The sequence below is a fragment of the Didymosphaeria variabile genome, assembly GCF_027946475.1.
Source record: "Didymosphaeria variabile strain IMI 356815 chromosome Unknown scaffold_3, whole genome shotgun sequence".
NCBI lineage: Eukaryota > Fungi > Ascomycota > Dothideomycetes > Pleosporales > Didymosphaeriaceae > Didymosphaeria > Didymosphaeria variabile.
In genome coordinates this window covers 1,841,463-1,861,760 of record NW_026611622.1, presented here as the reverse complement: position 1 = coordinate 1,861,760, position 20,298 = coordinate 1,841,463, and the positions used below count along the sequence as shown (strand labels likewise).

Genomic DNA, 20,298 nt, shown 5'->3' with positions numbered 1-20,298 from the left:
CGAATGGGCATTGGTGGCTGGTTTGAAGAGGATGAGATAAGTTTAAATGCCTGTGGAGCCTGCTAATGTACACGTGCGAGCCCTGTTAAGCAAGCTGAACCTGAAGCCAATGGGGTATATCGAGTGTATCTTCCAGCCCGTCGATAGCACCTAAACAAGTGAATCCGGCACAGATTCAAAGCACGGTAGGAACCTCTAGAAAGCGCCAGTGCGTCAGTCAGCCTGCCGGTCCCCACCGAAGATGCTCAAGGTCAGGGGCTGACCCTGCGTCGCAGCAGGCGCTCCAGCTTCGAAACCTGCCGGCTGCGGCTGCGGTGGTGGTGGCGGCGTGAAGGCTTCAGGCAGGGGTCTCACCGGCGTAGCCATTCTGTTGCCGGCATCCTCCTTCTTCATCTTCTCGCTACGAGTTTTCTTCGATTTCTTGGTAACCTTTCCACTCTCCTCCTTCTTCCCCAGATAATGATGGTACTTCTCCCTCCCCGGCCGGCCGAACACCCTCTGTGGCACCTCTAGCTTCGCGAATTTCGCCAGCCCCTCGCTCTCCCCCTTCTTGATCGGCAGGATCCTTGCATTCTGTATGATGTTGACAATACCCGCATCATCTTCCAACTCCTTCGCTTCCACATGCTGCTGCCGACTCATCTGCTTCGCCTGCTTGAAAATCTGCTCCTCCATGGTTCCCTCGAGGACGAGTGTCTCGACAAGAACTTCTTTTGTCTGGCCGATCCTGTGCGCGCGTTTGATCGCTTGCGCTTCGATGCCAGGACGATTGATAGGATTCACAATCAACACAATATTCGCGGCGTTCAAATTTAACCCGAGCGCACCGCAGGCTACATCGATAAGCAAGACCCTAATATCCGGGTCCGAATTGAACAGCGCAACGTACGCCGAGCGCGTAGCGTTGTCAAGTGTGCGCGCGTAGATGCGGTGGTTTATGTAGAGCATTTCGAGGGCCTGGGCGAGGTAAAATGCGGTGTTGTCACCGTCGTAGAAGACGAGTATCTTGGAGGTGGCGGCATGCTGGACGACTTGGGTGATGAGGTAGGAGAGTTTGGCGGAGGTGGTGCCGATTATTTGTGTGTTGCGTAAAGGTGAATCGGATGGGAGTTCTGCGGTTTCGTCGGAGAGGGTGAGCTTGCGTTTGCGAGGGAGGATTGGGGATTTTGGACGGTCTGGGGTTGCATCTATTACAGCTTCGTTTGGACCAATCGAAGGCTGTTCTGTCTTGACAGGCGTTACAGGCTCTTGCTTCACATTAGACTTCTTGGGTGAGGATTTCGTCGCGATTGTAGAAGCTCGGCGGCTCGTAAGTGGTGAGGCGCCTACTGCAGAAGAAGGCACTCCAACCTTGTGCATCACACCGTTGCTGGTGATCTTTTCCTCTTTATTTGTCTTCGTCTCCGCGTCAGCTTCTTGCATCTCAGCTAATCTCACTTTCGCCACCTGTCCGACTGTGCTCAGCCCCTCCGATGGATTTTCTAGTAAGATCTGACTGTCGACATGGGACTGCCCTTGTAAAAGCTGAGTGATCCCAATCATAGATGGCTTTTCGGGCGGTGACAAAGCGAAGATTGCTTCAGAATCTCGAGGCCAATGCTCCACTGCGAGACCTATATATACTCGATCAGTAGAGAGTCTCGAATGGGAATCATTGCGGTCGGATGAAACGGCTGGCTCTGTTGTGGCCACTTACCAACTTCGTGTGCTTGGCTCAAAGCTCTCCAGCTATCTGACGCAACAAGCGTTGAGATAGCTTGGCAGCTCTCGAGAAGTGATTGAGCATCTCCTACGGAGCAATTCTTATCCTCTTTCGCGAGATACTTTGCGCTGGTCTCCAAGGTAGTCGCAACATCGTCCACACTGAAACCAGTCCAAGTAAAGTTGGACTGTCGCAGGTTGCGGATCAAGCTGTGTCGGGCTTTGATGCTGTTTTTGTGGAAAAGATAATCGACGTCAGATCGCTCACTGGTGATGGCGTTCGCTCGCAGTACTTGGACGAACAGGTTCTGCACCTACGGTGCGGATTAGCCTTAAGAATTCTATTTGTAAGAGGGGTTGTAATATACCATTTTGTCGAACCAGCATGGCTTGAGGTACACCACGCGATGCCGCTTTGACGGTAGCATAATATCTCTCTCGACGTCCTCCGGTCGCGTCTTTACCACCAAGCCTTCTAGAGTACGTCGGAAGCACGCGGAGAAACCAGAGTACGTCTTCTTGTGAAGGTGCTCATGACGATAGATGTAGTCATCCCATTCGAGACGACCATCAGCGCTGGAGTCGGCCCATGGGCGGACCATCAAGAAATGTGAAGCTAATGTACCTAGAGCTTTTGCGGCCTTTGTGTTCTCATCGTCGAGGCTGAAAGCTTTCCTCTGTTCAATGGCCAGCTCGCGCGATAGCTTCGCGTCTGTTGAGCCTTCATCGCGGGTTGCAAGATCGACTTCGACGCCGACTAGATCCTTTGCAGGCGTTCCGCTTACTATCCATCGGCGCTCGACTTGTAGCTGTTTGGCGACCAGGACAGCATTTGAGACCGACGAAGAGAAATTATGACCTTCATCGATGATGATACGTAGCCAATGAACCTTCTTCATAGGACTCTCGTAGACTTGGCCTTTGCATGAGCAGTCAGGAATGTTTGACGCGCCAATGTACGGACAGCTACAGCTACGGGGAGCTCCAGCTCCAAACCTGCGGCCTTTCTCATCCGCGCCGTCCTGAATTTCCTGCTCAAAGCGATTACGTGTGAACAATACAATATGATATTCCATAAGCTTTGTAGGTGGCGGCAAGTCGCTAACAAAGTCCATGGCGTACTCTTCTTCGACTTTGAGCGCGTTCTTCTTCGCACGTTTCGGCAGAGTATCAACGATCAAAATCTTTAAGGCGTCTGTGGTAAGATGCTTGCGTATTTCGGACTGCCACTGATGAAGAAGATTTCGCGGGACTACCACGATCGTGCCGGGGCACAGGGCTAACTGACGTGGTGGTGGTATGATCGTGTTCCTATTCATTCGTGGTACATCTGGCAGTATTTCATAGTATGGTGTATTACGTTCTAGTGCCAGTTTCATAGTGCTTAGATCGCTGTCATCGTATGCTTCGAATCGTTCCACTTCGACTTTTGCGGGAACAGCGTGGCGGCCGAGAATGCCCGCAGCCATATCTTTCAGCGAGCCAACTTGACTGCGTGTTCGCGGAGGGGTCTGGTAAGCTGCAGGTATCTGGGGAAGATGTCCTTTCGTCGCCAGTATCACTGATAAACAAATGATAGTTTTACCCAAGCCCTGCTCGAGTCAGCTATCGCTTTCAGATAGATATTTTTGCAGGCTAAGAGTTCAAGGCAAGCAACTAGCGAAGCATCCTCAAATGTACATGTGTGCAGCGAATGTCGCAATCACTGCGATGTGGACAGACTCACCATAGTCTCTGCCAATATGCCACCCCGATTGGCCTCGTAGTATTTCGGCTCTTTGACAAAAGATCCGTCTTTTGCTCCAAAGTAGAAAGCTTCCCCATTCGGTGATTGTCTGACATCAAACCGTGGATCAAGCTGGAGCTGGGGTGCTGCTTCCCGCTGTATCATAAGACTCGCTGATCGCGCCTGGTACGGATATAATTTCGACTTCAACCCTGGGAGGGGTGGCTCATCCGGGTCAACTGTAGGGTCAAAAGCCATTGATTCTAGAAGATCCTCGACTGCTCTCCTGCTGAAGCGGTTCTTAATCTTTTCCGGTGCTGGGGCTGGAGAAGGAAGCTTGTTGAACAGATAGAAGAGAGACAGATTTTCAGCGCTTGCCCAAGGATCAAAGCGACCTCCAAGTGATATCGGATGATGGCCTGCCCATGCTTCTGGCGATACGTCGATTCGAAGTAAAAGGCTGCGAAGGGACATTTTGAGACTTCTACTATTACGATCGATATACTTTCGGCCCCAATCTTCCGGTAGAAGATAAACTCGAACCAGAGAACTGTCTGTCACTTCACTGTTTAGGTGGAGGAACATACGGATCCAACGTGCTTCCAGTAATCGTGATGCCTCGTCGCCAACATGTGCTTTCACTTCTTCGGGTAAGTCACGGTGGATTAGCTCCGCCCAAGGGGCTTCGGATTCCTTCACTTCTAGCTGAAGCTTATAGTCGAAATGGAGGCAACCCAACGCGATAAACTTCTGGAAATCTGACAACTTGGCTTCGAGTTCAGGTGCGTTCGAAGATATGGACGTCATAGGGGTGGACACCGGCGTCGTCGTCCCTGAGGAATCCATCGTGTCATCTGATAGTATTTGCGTCTGCGAGCTGCAAGCATGCGATGGTTTTGATGTTTTGCTGCACGGGAGGCAAATTGAGTAACCGGGGGTTCCACTTCGGAATCAGCACCGCCACCGTGTAGGTTCACGATCCGAGAGACATGTCGCTCACTCGATTGCCATGTATTTGAGTTTGCGATACATGTGAAATTGTAATGGTCCAAAGCAAGTAAGCGGTTGATTAGAGAAACCCAGGCACCCGCGCCAAGACTGCGCACGGTCTTCGCGCTAACCAAAAAAACCAACGCCCTGTCAGAGTGTCCCGTGCGTTCTGGATAGCCCTGGAGCCCTGGGGCCACGATTGTCACTGTGTCATAAAAGGAAGATGGCTATACGGCGACATTGAATATTCTTAAGATGAAAGTTTGGTTGGTGATGCAGGTAACCTTCCAAAGAAACGATGTGCTACAGTAGGCAAGGACGGGTAACACCCATGATACTATTTACCATACAGCAGCTGCGCATCAAGAAGATCAATTCTAGTCACTGTGTATAGAAGATATATTTGCTCGATCGTCCCCTCGTCCCATCAACTTGAACCCCTTAGGTCCTCCTATCCAACACGTTCGAGCACCATCGCATCCACAACCCGCGATGCTGGAATCTCGTTGGCCAGTGACTATGGTGGGCGATCCTAAAGTATGACCACCCTGTAAATACGTATATAAGGATAGAAACTCCGATAAAGAAACAACCACCAACACATGAAGTCATCTCCTCAAAAGCCAACAATTCTCCCTTTCACTTGCAGATCCTTCTTTCTCTTTGTTACACCCTTTCCAATCCTCCACAAGTTCTCCACAATCCCTCACCACTTTCCCGTGCGCTTTATCCGCCCCATATTCACAAATTGGACACAAGCCCTCAGCGTGATATCGTAGCCCAGCTTGATAATACGGACAGTTGAGGAGTGACAGGTGCGCATCAGTGCTCCCGTCATAGTATATTTCAATGGGACCGGTAGCCTCGACATTGTGGCAGTCGAGGTAGAGGGCGTGTGGATGGAGACACATGTTCAACGTTTACTTGATAGATCGTCCAACTGCTCGATAAGATACCACAACGAAGACATTTTAGGCAATAAAAATTACTGGTAGTGGTGAGATTCGGAGTGTGAGATTTGCGACTGAGCATCAAATATTTGCTCCTTAAATGTGCCCTATGGAAGCAGCGAGCCGACGATGTTCATTGAATGCTAAATTCCATAGTGGAAAACAAGTTCTTGCGTTACACCTTGCTCTTCACCATACCTAATTCACCGTAATCTCGTACCCATTCTGTTTTGCGTACAAGATGACCCGCAAGCATAGCACCGGAAGATAAAAATTCCAACACGAGACTCTTAAGTCATGTGTGGGTTTGTGAAGGCTGATATCAGAGCCTCCCACCCTGATATAGTGCCCATATGTTGATTCCACGTAGTTCCCAGCTCCTTGAACATAAGTCAATCATTTCCTGCCACTGGTATTTTCTGTCTCAGCAGGATTCTAGTCTGAGACCATTTTGTGGCGAAATGCATCCTTTTTACATTGTTGACGAGAGTTCCGATGGCGCAAATACATATAAACGCATTTCTAAATCGATATATTTCCAGCCGTTAGGTAGGAAATGTATGTGGTCGATTGCGTGGGATAGTATAAAGCTCGGCCTTATGAGTTGCGTCCGACAAATCCAGGTTACAATCATTCAGCTTCCCTTCTGCGCTCAGGACCTGCACAGGTGTGTTTTGGCCTACGTTTCAATCATAGGGGATGTTAGAGCCTGTCGGTCGTAATGAGGAGTGACCGATATTTGGAATACAACGAGCCTGATTCTGTTGTCATCCCGGTTGCTCTTTGGTTAAGTGTTTGCTCAAAAACAACCGCAAAAGAAACTGTCTCCCTCACGGATTCGAACGCCTGCAAAAAAGAGAAACTCGCAGCCGGCTCGTATCGCATCGCATCGTATCGCATCGAATGTTTCTCAGCCCCGGTATCCGTATCGTATCGTCTCGTCTCGTTCCGTGACCGTTGTGCCATGAAGCCTGTTCTGTACACAAGTTAGCGCTGTTCGATGCTTACCGCTGTTGCTGAGCCCTCTATATCCCTTAATGAAGCAGAGATTTATCGATTTAAGGTAATTGAGTGGGAGTTAAGCGAGGTGACGGAGGCAGGCGCGGTGAGGGACGAGTTTGTCCTGAGCTTTCCCCCTATCCCTAACAACCACAACACCACCCACAACATCACCCTTATCACCACCTACGACCTTTTCTCTTCGAGCACCATGGCGCAATCTTCTCGCTCTTCTCGCGTCCCCTTCGGCCGTGGCGGCTACGACGTCACAAACCTGTCAGTCCCAGGTCCCGCGCCCATCAACGCTGGCCACGACCCAGTGAACAAGCCCTCTCCGCCGAAAGGTACCCAGCCGCCACCTCCAAAGCAGGAGGAGAAGCAACAAGATCCGTCGCAAGGAGGCAAGTCCTCTTCCAACGAGGGCGCCGAGTCCATGCCGGACAGCCCAAGCACTCTCAAGGGCGACTAGGTGAGTTGTTGCGATGCATCTGCGGCCGTGTACACTAACAGCGACAGCCAGACAAGGCGCATTCTAGCCATCGATTGTTACAAGGGTCCCTTCTCTTTTTCTGATGCGAGATACATGCGGGACAGTGAGGATATACAAGCTGGATCGTGGCCACAGCGTCCAAATCGGGCATACGTAGACTGGACATAGCAGGATAGACAAATCAATCTGGTATTCCTGGCATTTGGCAGACCAGCTCTTGGGGATACAGCGTGTGTGACAGAGCCAATTTTGCTGTGACGTCTGTGTGAAGTGTAGGTAGAATGTCGAGTCTCGAGAAGGGACGTCCAATTTCAGTTCGGACGCTATTTGGTAAGCGTACAGGAAGGACCCACACGATGCAAGCCCCTCATCGCATCATGTGCTCTTCATCAATACGACTCCAAAGCACAGGATGACCTGCTTTCCCGTGCCTAAGGCTATGCTAGTCCACGGCGTAAGCTGCTTTATATGCCGAGCTTTGCGGCCTCGAGATCTCCATGTAGTGGTGCCGCCTCGATCCGAGTAGCACATTTTGCTATAGCCGGGACGAATGCTTGCTCTTGATTGCAACAACACACAGCTCCTAGTTTGTGATGTGGTGGTTTTGCGGTCCCTCATCACGACTGACGGGCGGGCACACTGGCTTCACGTTTCTTTACCTGCGAGCGTCTGCTAACGCTCCGACACAACGTAGCCGGCTATCACGACCGACCCCAGCGACACAGTTAGCTTACGAATCCTGAAGCCCGTTACACGCGACTCTGCAAGAGCTCTCCAACAGCCAAAGTCCGAGTCTTCATTCTCTCCGCAGGCTTGCTTTCGTAGCGGCGGCGGCCCTCATTCACACGTCTCTAGCTTCCAACTACGATGCCAGCTACATGAGTGAGAATGGTGTCACAGTACCTGTAGCACTCGTCCAGAACCCCGCCGCCGCCATCAGCATGCGAAGTACTGGTGTTGAAGCTCGCCCAGGCAGTCGAGGGCGGCGAAGGCCCATGGGCGGCTCCACTTTCTTCGATACCTCCGAAGGCGATCTCAACAACGCCGCAGCGGCAGCGACCGCTAGGAACCCTGCGCCAAGCTTACGGCAGTATTAGAGCATCCTATAGCAAATCGTCGCACGAGCAACATGTTTCTGATTGCAATCACGGAGGAAGACTCGTCCCCGAGGGCCACCCCACGCCCACACATTCCTGACGCTCACAACAGCGTTCCAGCGACGACAACCTCTGCGGAATTCCTGTCGCCTTCATGATAGTATCTGCTGTACCGATGACAGTGCTTCATATTGAGGCTTCGCTTTACGAATGACGTGGTGATCGCTTGCGTAGGAGCCAATTCGTCCACCTTTCCGCTCGCTAGATGCGCCTCTCTCAAAAGCGGCCATACTGGCGTTCTAGGGCTCGAATAGAGACGACGTCGTAGCAGGACCGCATACGACGGATATGCAACCAAGTCGCAGACATCCGCGTCATCATACAAGCGTCTTGAGGCATGCAGGTGGAAGTCATCCGAAAGCAGCGGGCAAGGTGTGCGTTACACGCGCCCACGCGTCTAACCCCTATGGCGCTTTGTGTGATGCGGTGCACAAGTTCAACACTGCTGAACACGGTTCGACGAAACCAGGTATGCGCGAGGGCATGGGCCTGGGATGCTCGTCACGAAGCTGGCTCGATGCTGGGAATCCACCGCCACCCCAACACGCTCACTCGCATGTGATTGATGCGGTCCTTTTTACGGTGTCATGAACGCCATTCGGGGGGCTGCGCTGCCATACGATGCTACTCCCCGCATCTCCTAAGAGTTACATGATGTAGGCTGCCTGCCTCGGCAACATTTCAGGATGGCACCCGCCGCTCAAAGGGACAAAGCAAAGTGCGGTGCTTACTCAATAATGCGGAGGCCATCCTATGTGCAAGATCTCCGAAGAGGAATCACCTGTGTTTGGATCTTTGTTGGGGTACGCGGAGACAGCATGCGCAGGCGGACGCTTGAATAAGCTCAGAGCGGTTTCCTGCGGTCCCGATGTATCAGTGCAGAATCCGATGCCGGTAGAGAAGGTCAAGCTTTAGATGCTTCTCTGGAAACAAATCGTTCATCCAGCAACTACATTGGGTGTAATACACCTCCAGGCTTCTCGCAATCTATCATATTGCAGTAGATGTTGAAGGAAGCGCTTGGCTCTGACCATTTCCCGAAGAATAAGGCGCGCTCGACATGGCATCTCGCCGTTCTGTCAAGACGAAACCACGTATCGAAGTCGCGGTGCGAGATGTCTGAATATGCACAAAACTTGCGCTGTACATCGGAAGCTCCCAGAAGCGAGAAGGTTCGCATTTATCGGAAGCAGCGAATCGCCCGGGACCAGAGGCAGTATTGCTTGATCTTGGTACAAGAGGGCATCTATAGAAAGAAAAATGTTTCTTCAGCAGGTTTGGTCCGATCCAATTGCAGACGACATGTGCGGGCTTTTTGATACGTATCCCGTGGACAGAACCGTCATCAGCACCATTTACATTGTCCGGCTAGATACCAAATCCACTCAACCTCGGTGTCGTAAACAGCTCACCGGAGGATGTACAGGGGCTGCGGTTTGTGGATATACCGACGTTATCTTGCGAGGACAGTTCCCGATCATGTTGAGGTTCTTCTCGCTATTCAGCTTCCGTGCTTGTGTGTCTCCGCGTGCGATGGGGCCGCTGCTGCGCTCTTATACGCCACACGAATTGCACGAACCAGGTATCAATCAATAGGGGGTGTACCGAGCCAGTCACAATAATTGGGGACCGTTCGATTGCTCGATCGCCGCAAGCGCCGCCCCAGCTTTCATCGATATATTCTTTGAGCCAACGTCAGTCGTCAGACCTTTGATGCCACCCGAATTTTCACAGGTCCCAATTTGAAGAGATAGCCAGGTGTACAACAGTTAGCGTTCCCGGACTGGTCTGATCGTCAAACGCATTATGCGGGTCGGCGTAGGACCACCGAGGATCGTGCAAGCACGCTTGTCGTGCTGGGGGCTCGTTCTATTATTGCTGATCCGCGAGCAAGCGACAGCATGGGTGGCAATAGTTGGCGCAAGGCGTGGGTGTTGCTGTCAGTGCTGCCATGAACTAGATGGAGTTACTCGAAAAGCCTGTCGATGATATGCGCCAACGCGTCATGCCACTTCCCAAGGCGCATATGCCAACACGTACGCCGTTGATGTCATGTGTTATTGTTCCAGTCTAGTCATGCTGCGGCATTGATTTGCTGGTACAGTCGCTGAAAATTCGACTGCACATCATGTGCCTGCCTACTCTTGGCTACTGCTGTCGCTGTGTCACAGCAGATCCAGCCCTGGCATCTACCAGTTCTCCATGGAAGACGCTCGCTCGTATGTTCTCTCGAAGTCGGTCTCGGTCGATGCTACAGGTGGTGCGCAAGCGGGTCGGCTCGAGGTGGAGTCCGATGCAACGGTGTTCCATGTATTAGCATACGTTCCGCATGCTCAATTTAGGGATGTGGGAGTGAGAACAACTCAAGCTGAGTGCTGTGTTATTTATTAGCGCTGAGCATTCCTCCAGCGAGGGCTGCAAGCGCTCGATGAAGGTGTTTATGCCGCTGGAGGCTATCCCGCAGCTTCTCTTGTCGAGCTGTCACGTGCCGTACCTCCTTGGAACGGTCGTCGATGGCGAATGTCGGCGCTTTCTGTCCAGAGCGGTGCCTTTAACGCGGCGTGAGGCCTCTGGTACCGGGCGTTTTGGTGGTGAAATGGTGTGTCGTCGGCGTAGCGGAGCTGGTGATGAAAGCGGCGACGCGAAGGTGCCACGCAGCGGACCTCGCAAAACCAAGACGCTGCAGATCCTGGGGGTGGATGGGAGCTTTCTCGATGTCCAAAGAATTTGGATCGCCTTCCACGTTCTAGCTGCTTGATGAGTGTCATTGGGAAGCGTGCAGGGGTGCCGAGAGACAAATAGCCTCCGTCCACGGCTGATAGAGAGAGCGCCGATGGCAGGAAGGGCGGCGCGCACGCGGCTTCGGTCAACCAGAAAGCGCCTCTTCGGATGTGCGTTGAGGGCAGGTGCGGCTACATATCGGGTGGTTGCAATTGAGTGGAGTGTGTGCAATCGTACAAGGACAGTCAACTCGTCCCTCGCTTCACAACACAACGATTTGCGCGCGAGCTACCCAAACACCACGCGGCCTCCGGAGTCACTAAGTTGTACCAGATATGGTTTTAAGAAAAGGAATCTACGTTCACTGCAGGGCAAGTAGCTTTCAATATTACCGCATGCCATGCATTGGCCGTGCAAAGGTGTTGTCATGGCCACACAAGCCCTCGCGTACCGTCAAGACAAATACCCAAAAAAAGAGCACCACCCACAGACCGCCCACTGCTAACCGCCAGAATCGAACTCCTCTCGAAACCCAAAATGGATGGGGGCAGGTGCTGGGCAGGAGGGGAGGAGGGGACCTACTGATTGTGTGGGTGAGGCAGTTTAAGGTCTTGCTCGGGACCATTGTGCCATTGATGCTTTTGAATTGATGAGTGCAGGATGAGCTAAGGGATCTATATGTTAAAACAAGTGAATTGTCATATACCCAGGGAATCCAGGGTTTGTGCGGTGACCTCACTGCTGGCCTGCGGTTAGCAAAGGAGGCAGTCACGCTGCGGGGAAGTCACACATTTGACGAACGGAAAAGCACGAAGAAGTCGGTGTGCACATTGTCGCAGCCGCAAATACAAGCTGCTGGTCTCCACCGGGTCTCTTCTCCTTTCGTATTCGCATCGCTGACATAGGAAGATAGACAAGCTTGTATCAATATCGTACGACACCACGCTCAATAGAGGGCCTGACTACTAGGCTATGGCGACGACGAAGAGAAGGTTCCCACGATGTGGCCGCAATATGTTCGCCAATCTCTCCGGCTGCCGAGCCTCTAGAGCCCTGACACACTGTCTCACCAAGTCAATAGGGATGACCACGATTTGACCGAAATTGCAGTCTTAATCTTCGAAAGAGTCTTGTTTGATACACAGAAACGCCATCGACTGAAGTGATGCAATGGAGAAAGGATCTCCTGCGGCGCCTTGCACCATCTTGACTTCGTCGCGCACAGATAGCAAGACATGCAAATTTTAGCCACGAGTACCTCTCAATCACAAGAAACATCTATCCACATGATGACGCCTACGTTACTAGGCTTTGATTGGAGAAGGAGTCCATATTGCAGAGGCGCTCAATCTGATGGGGCTAACTTACACACAGACTTGACAGGCTGAGGTCATGGTGTGAAGCTGTGAGATCATGTCAATTGGACTTGACAACAACTGATGCAACGTGACGCTATCGCGCGTGCACTTGGTGTATTGTTGAATGCACAATCTCTCACCTTATGGGTTTAGCTAAATACCATCTTCGCTGATGGTGGATGCGGCTAAAATTACTCCAGAATTTCCTTTTTTGGAAGACGATGAGGGGGCGAGATGCTGGTTGGTGGAAAAGCTTACGGCAAACAAGTCGGGCCAATGATCTATCGCCCCTGTTCAGTAGCTCGGCGCAATAATGTATCGCACTTATGAAGATCTACACCGCATCAATGTATAAACAGCTGCGGGGGGACCGAAAAGTGTAGCTGGTGTAGACAAGGCCTACTATTATCTTAGAACACGATGGTGTTGTCTCGTTTCCTCCTACCAATTTTCCTGCCACTCCTCACCACCGCATATGCATGCACAACGGACGACGACTGCAGTCTCAATGGTATTTGCGAGACGCAGTCCACGTGCCACTGCGACACAGGCTGGGTTGGTTCCGACTGCGGCCATCTCGACCTCGCGCCTGCTACCCGCTGGACAGGCTACAATCACACCAACTACACAGACCCAAGCTACTACGGCAGCTACGGCAACTCATCATGGGGCGGTCGCATCGTGCAAGACCGCGAAGATCCGAAGGTTTTCCATCTTCTAGTGGATCAATTCAGCCATGGCTGTGGCCTCGGCGGCTGGCGGCCTACCAGTTTGATCGTCAGAGCCGAATCGAAGAGCGGGCCGCAAGGACCATACGTATGGAAGCAGCATGTGACACGTAGTTTTCGCCACAACGCGGATGTGTCGTGGAGTCCGGCTGATGAGAAGTATCTTCTTTGGTCGATCGGAGTAGACGTCGAGGATCCTAAGAGCTGCAAATCGATACCTGGGTAAACACTTTCCATCGTCGTAGAGGCCATCCACGACAGCACTGATATAGCCAGGTCGCAAATGCCAAATAACGTCTCCGTATCCTCTGCCTCCTCCATCCGCGGCCCTTGGACCCCTTTCCATATCGCAATAAATGGCACCAATCCCGCCCCTTGGCCTCTTTACTCTTCCACCAACAAGACCTCTCGAATCGCTCTCGCAGTTGAAGACTTCAAGATCTTCACTGCACCGGATTGGAACGGTACGTGGACGCGCACCAACTCCGCTGTGTCCTGGAATACATCAGACTACAGTCCAACCTGGACCGAAGACCCGTTCATCTGGCGGGACAAACGCGGACACTGGCACGCGCTTACACACTGGATGATTGATATCGTAGAGAAGAATGGGACAAAGTATCCACGCACTGGGGCACACATGTTTTCGCGGAAGCTGGAGAGCGGGTGGACGTTTAAGGTTCAAGAGGCGTTTAATTCGACGGTGATATTTACGGATGGAACGGTGGAGACATTTAATCGGAGAGAAAGGCCGAAGGTTTTCTTTGATCAAGACTTGACGCCTTTGTATTTAATTAGCGGGGTGCAGGCGTTGGGTGCGAAGAGCAGTTTCACGCTGGTGCAGCCGATTGGAAGAGAATGGAGGGACTATGAGAAGGAGCTAGGAATTTAGGGTTGTGAGAATGAAGTCTACGAAAATTATCTCGACAAAGTCACTAGTGTATAAAAACGACGGACTGGAACGAATTGAAGGTCTAGACCCCGTACCCTTGTACGCAACACTGAAGATACTCGTCAATGCAATATCGCTCTTGACTTACAATTGCAGTGCGCTTGAAACATTCCTTCTACTCGTAAATGTAGCAGAAGCCTCCCTTGGTCATCGGCATACCCTCCTTCGTCTTAGGCTTAAAGCCTAGTCCCATATCCATCGCATCGTCAATCGTAGCCAGACTTGGTGGCACATCCGGTGCGTAGTCAAGTGGAATACCCAAGAACGTCCTGTTACCATCAATCGCATACTCGCGGTTCTTCAAGTCCTGGCCCTGCCAGATTCCCCATAGCCGGTCGATCTGCGTGTGTAAGAGATAGAAGGCCGGATCGTTAGTTGTGCTGAAGGGATCCGCGCCCTCGCCACCGATGTATGTGTGGGAATTTTTGTGCCACAGTCCTTCGACGGTGCCTCTCAGTTGTGCAATATTGTGACTGGACACTATCGTCGTAGCGTTGGCCCATGTGAGCACACCCTTGCTAGAGGTTGGGTCGAAGTTGCGAGATAGGCAGCGCGGGTTGGGCTCATAGCCGTAAGTGTTGTTTTTATCGATGAAGGGCTTTACGACTGGACCAAGGCTGATGGTGAAGTTGGTAAAGGGGCCATCTGTAACGCAACCACCGCCAGTCCCACCGGGCATAGGAAGTTTAAATGGTTTCGTAAGGCCAGGAAACACAAAAGTTTGGGGTTTAAGGTGGAGATCGATACCGTTGCCGCCGAAGCCATATTCGGACCCAGACCACACGGCTGAATTAAGGGGGTCTTCGCTGAAGCGGGCATTGTCCCAGTAGGGGAGGTAGCCCTTGTAGCCACACTCATTGCGCATTGCTTGTTCGAACTGCCAAAGGAACATGCGGTGCCAAGGGAGGAGGTATCCCTACACAGGTATTAGCGCAGAGAAGGTTGTAACAAATGAGATGGACTACTTACCGAGCCATGGATGATATTAGTCTGATTGATATGGATGTAGGTGAAATCGTCGAGCCGATTCACGGCACCAGGCGCGAGGTTCTTGTCGGTCAGGGCCGGCTTTGCAGCCAAGCAATTTACAGCACGAATGTAGTCGAGCCGAGTTGTCTCGTCAAGTTCGTCCCTGCATAGGAAGTCCTTAGTAACTATAATACCATCCGCATCACTCTGCAATGTTTAGACGTACCAAGATCTCCGCTTTCCCATGTTCTTAACCGTGCAGTTACCTGAGGGCAGTGAAGCGCGAACGTTTTTCTGGTATATCCTTTGGAAGCGGTGGAAGTCGTCAGGCATGGGTATTCCAGTCCTTTCATGACCTGGAGTGGGAGTATCGTAGCCAGGCTCTGGCTTCGGTGTAGGTTTTGTTGCGTTGCATGTTCCTGCAGGAGCTGCTGTGGCCGTGGTAACGACTGCCAGGCACACACCGAGAAGGGATGAGAGTAACACCATCGTGGAATGCAGCCAGAACAGTAACAAAGGGGATCAGTTATTATGCGAAATGGGTGTGCCGTTTGCGGTGCGGCGACGGCTCACGGTACCGATGACGGACAAACTTTTGTTCCGAATTGAGAAGAGAGAATCCAGCTCTTGAAGAAAATGAATGACCGATAAAGGGATTGTGGATGTGGGTGATACTACATGGTAGATCTACGCTGTCTGTTAAATGATAAATCAATGTGTCGCCCAAATAGCAATCCTGCTGAGAAGCATGTTGTCAACGTCCATTATGGGTTAGCTATACGCAGCGAATGTATGGCAGGTGCTGTTGTTTCGAATTTGTTGTCGAGTCCGTACTTGATTAGGGGAGGACCTGAAACAACCGAACGCGGTAACGCGCTTGTCCCTTAGTGATCGGAGAATTTGACATGCCCCTCCACAAAGGCCTGTGGAATAGCGCGCTCTTCCAGAAGTGGTCTCGGGGTTGATAGGCACATTTATCCGATAGCTGGACAATGCGTGGGCGGACTTCGTGGTGCGCATCGGACTTGGTGCGGCGCTAGGCCCAGCTTAGCTTTAGGCCCACACCGAGGTACGCTTTACGCCCTTTGTCTTATCCATGAGGTTGTCCATCGTATACTAGGGTTTTTTTGGTTCGCAGGGTAGTCGGCTTGTGTTGTAGGGTCCCTTGATCTTCGTAATACTCGAGTACCGAACAGTAGCAATGCATGAGTTCGTAGACTGCCTTCGTGGAGACCTCAACCCTCCAGGTGGTGCAGGATCCTAACTTAACGTACGTCGATTGATGTCACGGAAGTCTTCCTTTCGGTGCTTGAGAAGGTACCCTTATCGAACGACCAACGACGATCTAATTTTGCCAGAGATTCTCTTAGGGCATCAGAGTCCTCGAACCAAGCTTTGCTGTCCGCGTAACGTTTCTCGTAAATATGCTCCAAGGTATGCCGAAGTATGTAGTTGCAGACCGGAGAGATGATGTCAACCTGCGCGTAGGAAATTCCGTAATGACTTCGAGAGATGTCCACGACCATTTGGGCTACTGTGTCAAGTGCGGCTTGCGAATGGTCTCGCCACTTCGAATTCGTCGCAGTCGCTTCGAGATGAAGAATGTGTTGGTGGAGCATGGACAGAGCTCTGTTCAAATCGGTCAGCACTTATGGTAGCCGTTCGACCCGTTCCGCACGTGAAAGACTTAGAGGGGAAGCATTGAAAAGCATGTCAAAGAGTTATTCACTAACCTGATCGACGCGCCCACAGCGCCACAATGTCCTCCACGCTCGCCGTGGCATTTGTTCATTGCCACCGACAGTAGCCGTTGAAGTTCACCGTCCAGGTATATTAGGTTGGCTATCTGGTCGGCCGTAGTGATGGCAATAGCTCGTATTGTCTGGATTACCCGATCAAGCAAGTATGCTGCCTGTGCTGTGCGGCCTAGGCAACCTATTCCTACTTGACTGACTGGAGCAACTCGACAGCCTGGGTTCAGGCCTAGTTCCAGATCGAAGTCGCCGACTTCATGAGGGAGTAGGTCCGTGTCGTCTGGAGCGGTAGTGACCATAGGAATCTCTGTAAAGGTGGATTCACAGTAGAAGATTCTTTCAAAGATGACAATGGCCCACCACGTGTTCCAGCCTTCGTTCCAACCTAGACGCGTAGGCTTCTTGTTCATACCGATTCGATATGCCATACGTGCACAATGATCGACGGTCGCAAGGGCGATGTCGGGCCGTCCATGAGCATATTCATAGACGGATATCAGCAAGCCAGCTTGAATTGGGTGGACCGCAGGATAGCGCAGTATTTGAATCTGGTTAAAGAGCGTCTTGGCGTGGAAGTAGAGTGCAGCTTGTTCAACCTCGGGTTGAATAGCTTGCGCCGGATCGTAGGTGACTAAACACATGCAAAGAAGAAGCAGGGAGAACTCGGCCGTGGGCGCGGCACGGAACTGGAAGAGATCTTTGCTGAAGCGATCCGGGCACAGGAAGGGAACCCATAGATAAAGACCATTGAAATATCGTGCGGTGATGTCCTCGATTGACTGCTGAGTCGCCTCAATGATTTGTAGCACTTCTTGTGGTATTGTCGCGTCAAGAAACTTGGAGTCGTGGATTGATCCAATAGAGACTGTCGGCTTGGTCTGGGGCAGTGTGTATGCCACGGTGCTTTCAGTGGCCAGCGTCGGTGATGACGAGTCTGGTGTTCCACCGTAATCGTAGAAGCACGCTTTGTTATTCCTGGATCCAGTCAGCCAATGTAGACCGTGATCCTTCTCCGTGGCGGCATCTCATCAAAGTTCTACATACTGCTCACAGTAACCGCATCGCGGTAGTCGCTTGTCGCATTTCTTCTTCCTACCCTTGCAGGTAAGGCACACCTGAGGCGCGGCCATGGACAGCTGCAAAGTCGGGTCCGGGTGAAGGTGTCGGTGTCTGTTTGGAAGCTTCGTGAGTGAAGTGAGGAGCAGCGGCCGACAGGTGGGAGCGAAATCAGACTGTAGCCGCGTTGCTCGCTCGCTCAGACGGACGGGGCGAAGGTTGGTCGCGACTGCCACTGAGCGTCGGCCGCCGCTACTCGTAGGGCTGCATGGTCCCACTTGTCATCCTTCTCTGATGACGCTGATTGGCTGCATCTGGTCCGCAAGCACCGTCTCCATCGGCCGCCGCTAAAATCCACATGCCCCGACCCAAACCGTAGACTTCGAGCAGGTGAATCGGCGGCTGAGCATCGACGCAAGATATCGTATAAGAGAGCAAGCCTTGGCTCCACCGCTACCATGTGTGCACACTGTCTCAGTCATTTCCGAGCACGTCACAGTTCTCCGTCAATATGAATACCCTTTTGATCTGTCATAAAGGCATTATTCGTAGGTCCAATGAGCTATTTCACAATACACTAATTTTTACTCAAGCTCTGTATCTAAAAGGCACAGCAGCCTTGAGCATCTTAGGAAAGTTAGGCGTTCCCCAGCCAGTGACAGGATCCCAACCCTTGGTCGCGTTCCAGCTGGCATACGGGATAACCGGGCTCCCGTTCGGCTGGCCATGGAATCTTGCCAGCCCATCGCACCCCGTGCTACCTCCCTTCTGTATATCATTCAGCACTGCCGGACCAACAGTATAAATCCAAGGGTTCAGGAAACCCAGAGGCGGAAGCTTAGCCTTGAGACGCGCATCGTTCAGCAGCGCCACGATAGCAGCAAAGGCGGGTGTAGAGGCCGAAGTGCCCTCGAAGTGGCCCAACCGTCCCTTGTCGTACACAGCGTAACCCACACTCTGCGCAGCGACATCGGGAAAGCCGCGGCCGTTGCGGTTGAAGTAGGGCTTGAATTTGTTTCCGAGCTTGGCAAGGTAGCTTTCGACAGCGACGGTTTGCCAGAGGGGACGAGACCAGTAGTTGGAGAAGCCGCCGGAGGAGAAGTAGGTCGCTTCTTCGTCGACGTATTGGGTTCCGCCAACAGAAGTAACAAAGGGGCACGTAGCAGGGAACTGAGGCTCAAATCTGGTAGTGTTCTTGCCGTCGTTGGTTTGGCATGCGCTGCCGACGCCGCTGTCACCGGAGCTGAAGAGCACAGAGACGCCTCGGGAGCCGAGCTGGGCGTAGAGGTTGCAGACAGATTTAGCATAAGCCTCGGGAACGCTCTGCTCGCCCTCGCCGTAGGATGTTGAGATGACCTGGGGAAGTTGACTCTTTGGGAGCTTCAGTACATCCTGGAGGAAAGCGAGGTATGGCTCGTTTCCGTTGTTGGCTGGGTCAGGCTGCGTGAGATCAGGAATGAGAGGGCCCCTGCCTGCGGTGATGTACTCGGTAACGGGTAGAGGAGCGGCGATGCCGACAATGTATTGGCCGTCGAGGTTGGCTTCACCGCTGTCGGCTGATGACGTCTGGTCGTTCACACCTCCCTCGAAGGTAATGACGGTGTAGTTCTCGCCCTTGGCGTAGGGAGCGATGTTGTCAATGAACAGCTCGAGATCAGAGTAGCGCGCAGACTCCTCTAGGTAGCTGTTGAAAGCGACCTTACTACCACTCTTGACGTCAGGCTTGTAGTTGATCTTGTACAGACTTTGCAGGCATTGTGGGGTGATGTATTGATTCTGATGAGGTTAGTGCGAGTTATGTTGGCCTCGAACAGTTGTACATACGCAGTCAGTAGCGTTGGCAGTGGCTTCGGCGATGCCCATGATGTTGGACTCGTCCATGGCATGGTGAGTCGCGTGCTCTGGAATACCCTGACCGAAACGAACTGTCGGCTGGATAGTGTTGACATGGTCAGCAACATGGTCGGGCACAGAATATTCCAGAGTTCGGAGGCGTCTGCCAAAGGGCTCGCTGGTATACCAGGCAAACTTGGTAGAGAGCAGCTCGTTCGCAACGCCGACCGTGGTGCGGATGTTGACCCAGTCGGAGTCTACGTTGACGCTGCCCACACCGCCATCCTGCAACCATTTTTGGACTGCTGACATGGTCGCCTCCGAGGGAAGCAGCATGCGCTTCATCTCCTCATGGTCTTGGAAATGCTTGCCATACGAGGGATGTTCTGCGACGTGTTAGCATCGCCTACTGTGACATTGTACAATGTCAGGGACTCGATTGTACTGGCTCTGTTCAAGCACTACAGAGTGCCCTGGCATTCAACACAGCGCTATAGACCAACGTACCTGGAGTGCTCATGTCGATGACCGCCTGCTCAAACGCATCAACATCGCCCTGCCTCAGCGCAATCTGCAGACGAATCGGCTCATCCTTGGACGCCGCACCACTGTACTCCCAACCGGTAGGTACAGCATTCAGGCTCTCGAGTACAGCCGCCGAGGCAGTCGAGGCGAGGAAGAGCAGAAACGACGACGAAACCATGATGGATGCGACCACGCAAATTGGCCTTTCACCCACTTCGAAGAAGCTCGCTCGCAGGCTGCCTTCTCACTCACCTCGGGCGCGTCATTATATACATGTTCCCATCCATGCTGTGCCGCGCAGCTGCCCTGTCCAGCCTAGCAGCTCCCCTGCACCCACGATAGCCAGCAACCAGGAGTCGATGGATTCAACGCACGTAAGAATCGGTAAG

At 52.2% G+C, this 20,298-nt stretch overlaps 4 protein-coding genes across 4 annotated transcripts; 1 reads left to right on the top strand and 3 right to left on the bottom strand.

Annotated features, from left to right (window-relative positions):
- Positions 1-213: 213 nt before the first annotated feature.
- N0V89_003974 (uncharacterized protein) lies at positions 214-4,234 on the bottom strand (the record flags this gene model as incomplete). Its single annotated transcript, XM_056212767.1, has 4 exons — positions 214-1,613; positions 1,697-2,015; positions 2,070-3,293; positions 3,428-4,234. The coding sequence occupies 4 exons, from the start codon at positions 4,232-4,234 to the stop codon at positions 214-216; spliced, it is 3,750 nt and encodes a 1,249-aa protein (XP_056073075.1).
- A 2,133-nt stretch (positions 4,235-6,367) lies between these two features.
- On the top strand, positions 6,368-6,835 carry N0V89_003973 (uncharacterized protein; the record flags this gene model as incomplete). The annotated part of the gene is made up of 1 exon (XM_056212766.1): positions 6,368-6,835. The coding sequence occupies one exon, from the start codon at positions 6,368-6,370 to the stop codon at positions 6,833-6,835; it is 468 nt and encodes a 155-aa protein (XP_056073074.1).
- Positions 6,836-13,887: 7,052 nt separating this feature from the next.
- Positions 13,888-17,625, bottom strand: N0V89_003972 (uncharacterized protein; the record flags this gene model as incomplete). The annotated part of the gene is made up of 7 exons (XM_056212765.1): positions 13,888-14,688; positions 14,742-14,904; positions 14,968-15,007; positions 15,714-15,777; positions 16,016-16,370; positions 16,475-17,470; positions 17,540-17,625. The coding sequence occupies 7 exons, from the start codon at positions 17,623-17,625 to the stop codon at positions 13,888-13,890; spliced, it is 2,505 nt and encodes an 834-aa protein (XP_056073073.1).
- A 514-nt stretch (positions 17,626-18,139) lies between these two features.
- SED2_2 (Tripeptidyl-peptidase sed2) lies at positions 18,140-20,087 on the bottom strand (the record flags this gene model as incomplete). Its single annotated transcript, XM_056212764.1, has 3 exons — positions 18,140-19,327; positions 19,376-19,770; positions 19,892-20,087. 3 exons carry the CDS (start codon positions 20,085-20,087, stop codon positions 18,140-18,142), a joined length of 1,779 nt encoding a protein of 592 aa, XP_056073072.1.
- Positions 20,088-20,298: the final 211 nt, after the last annotated feature.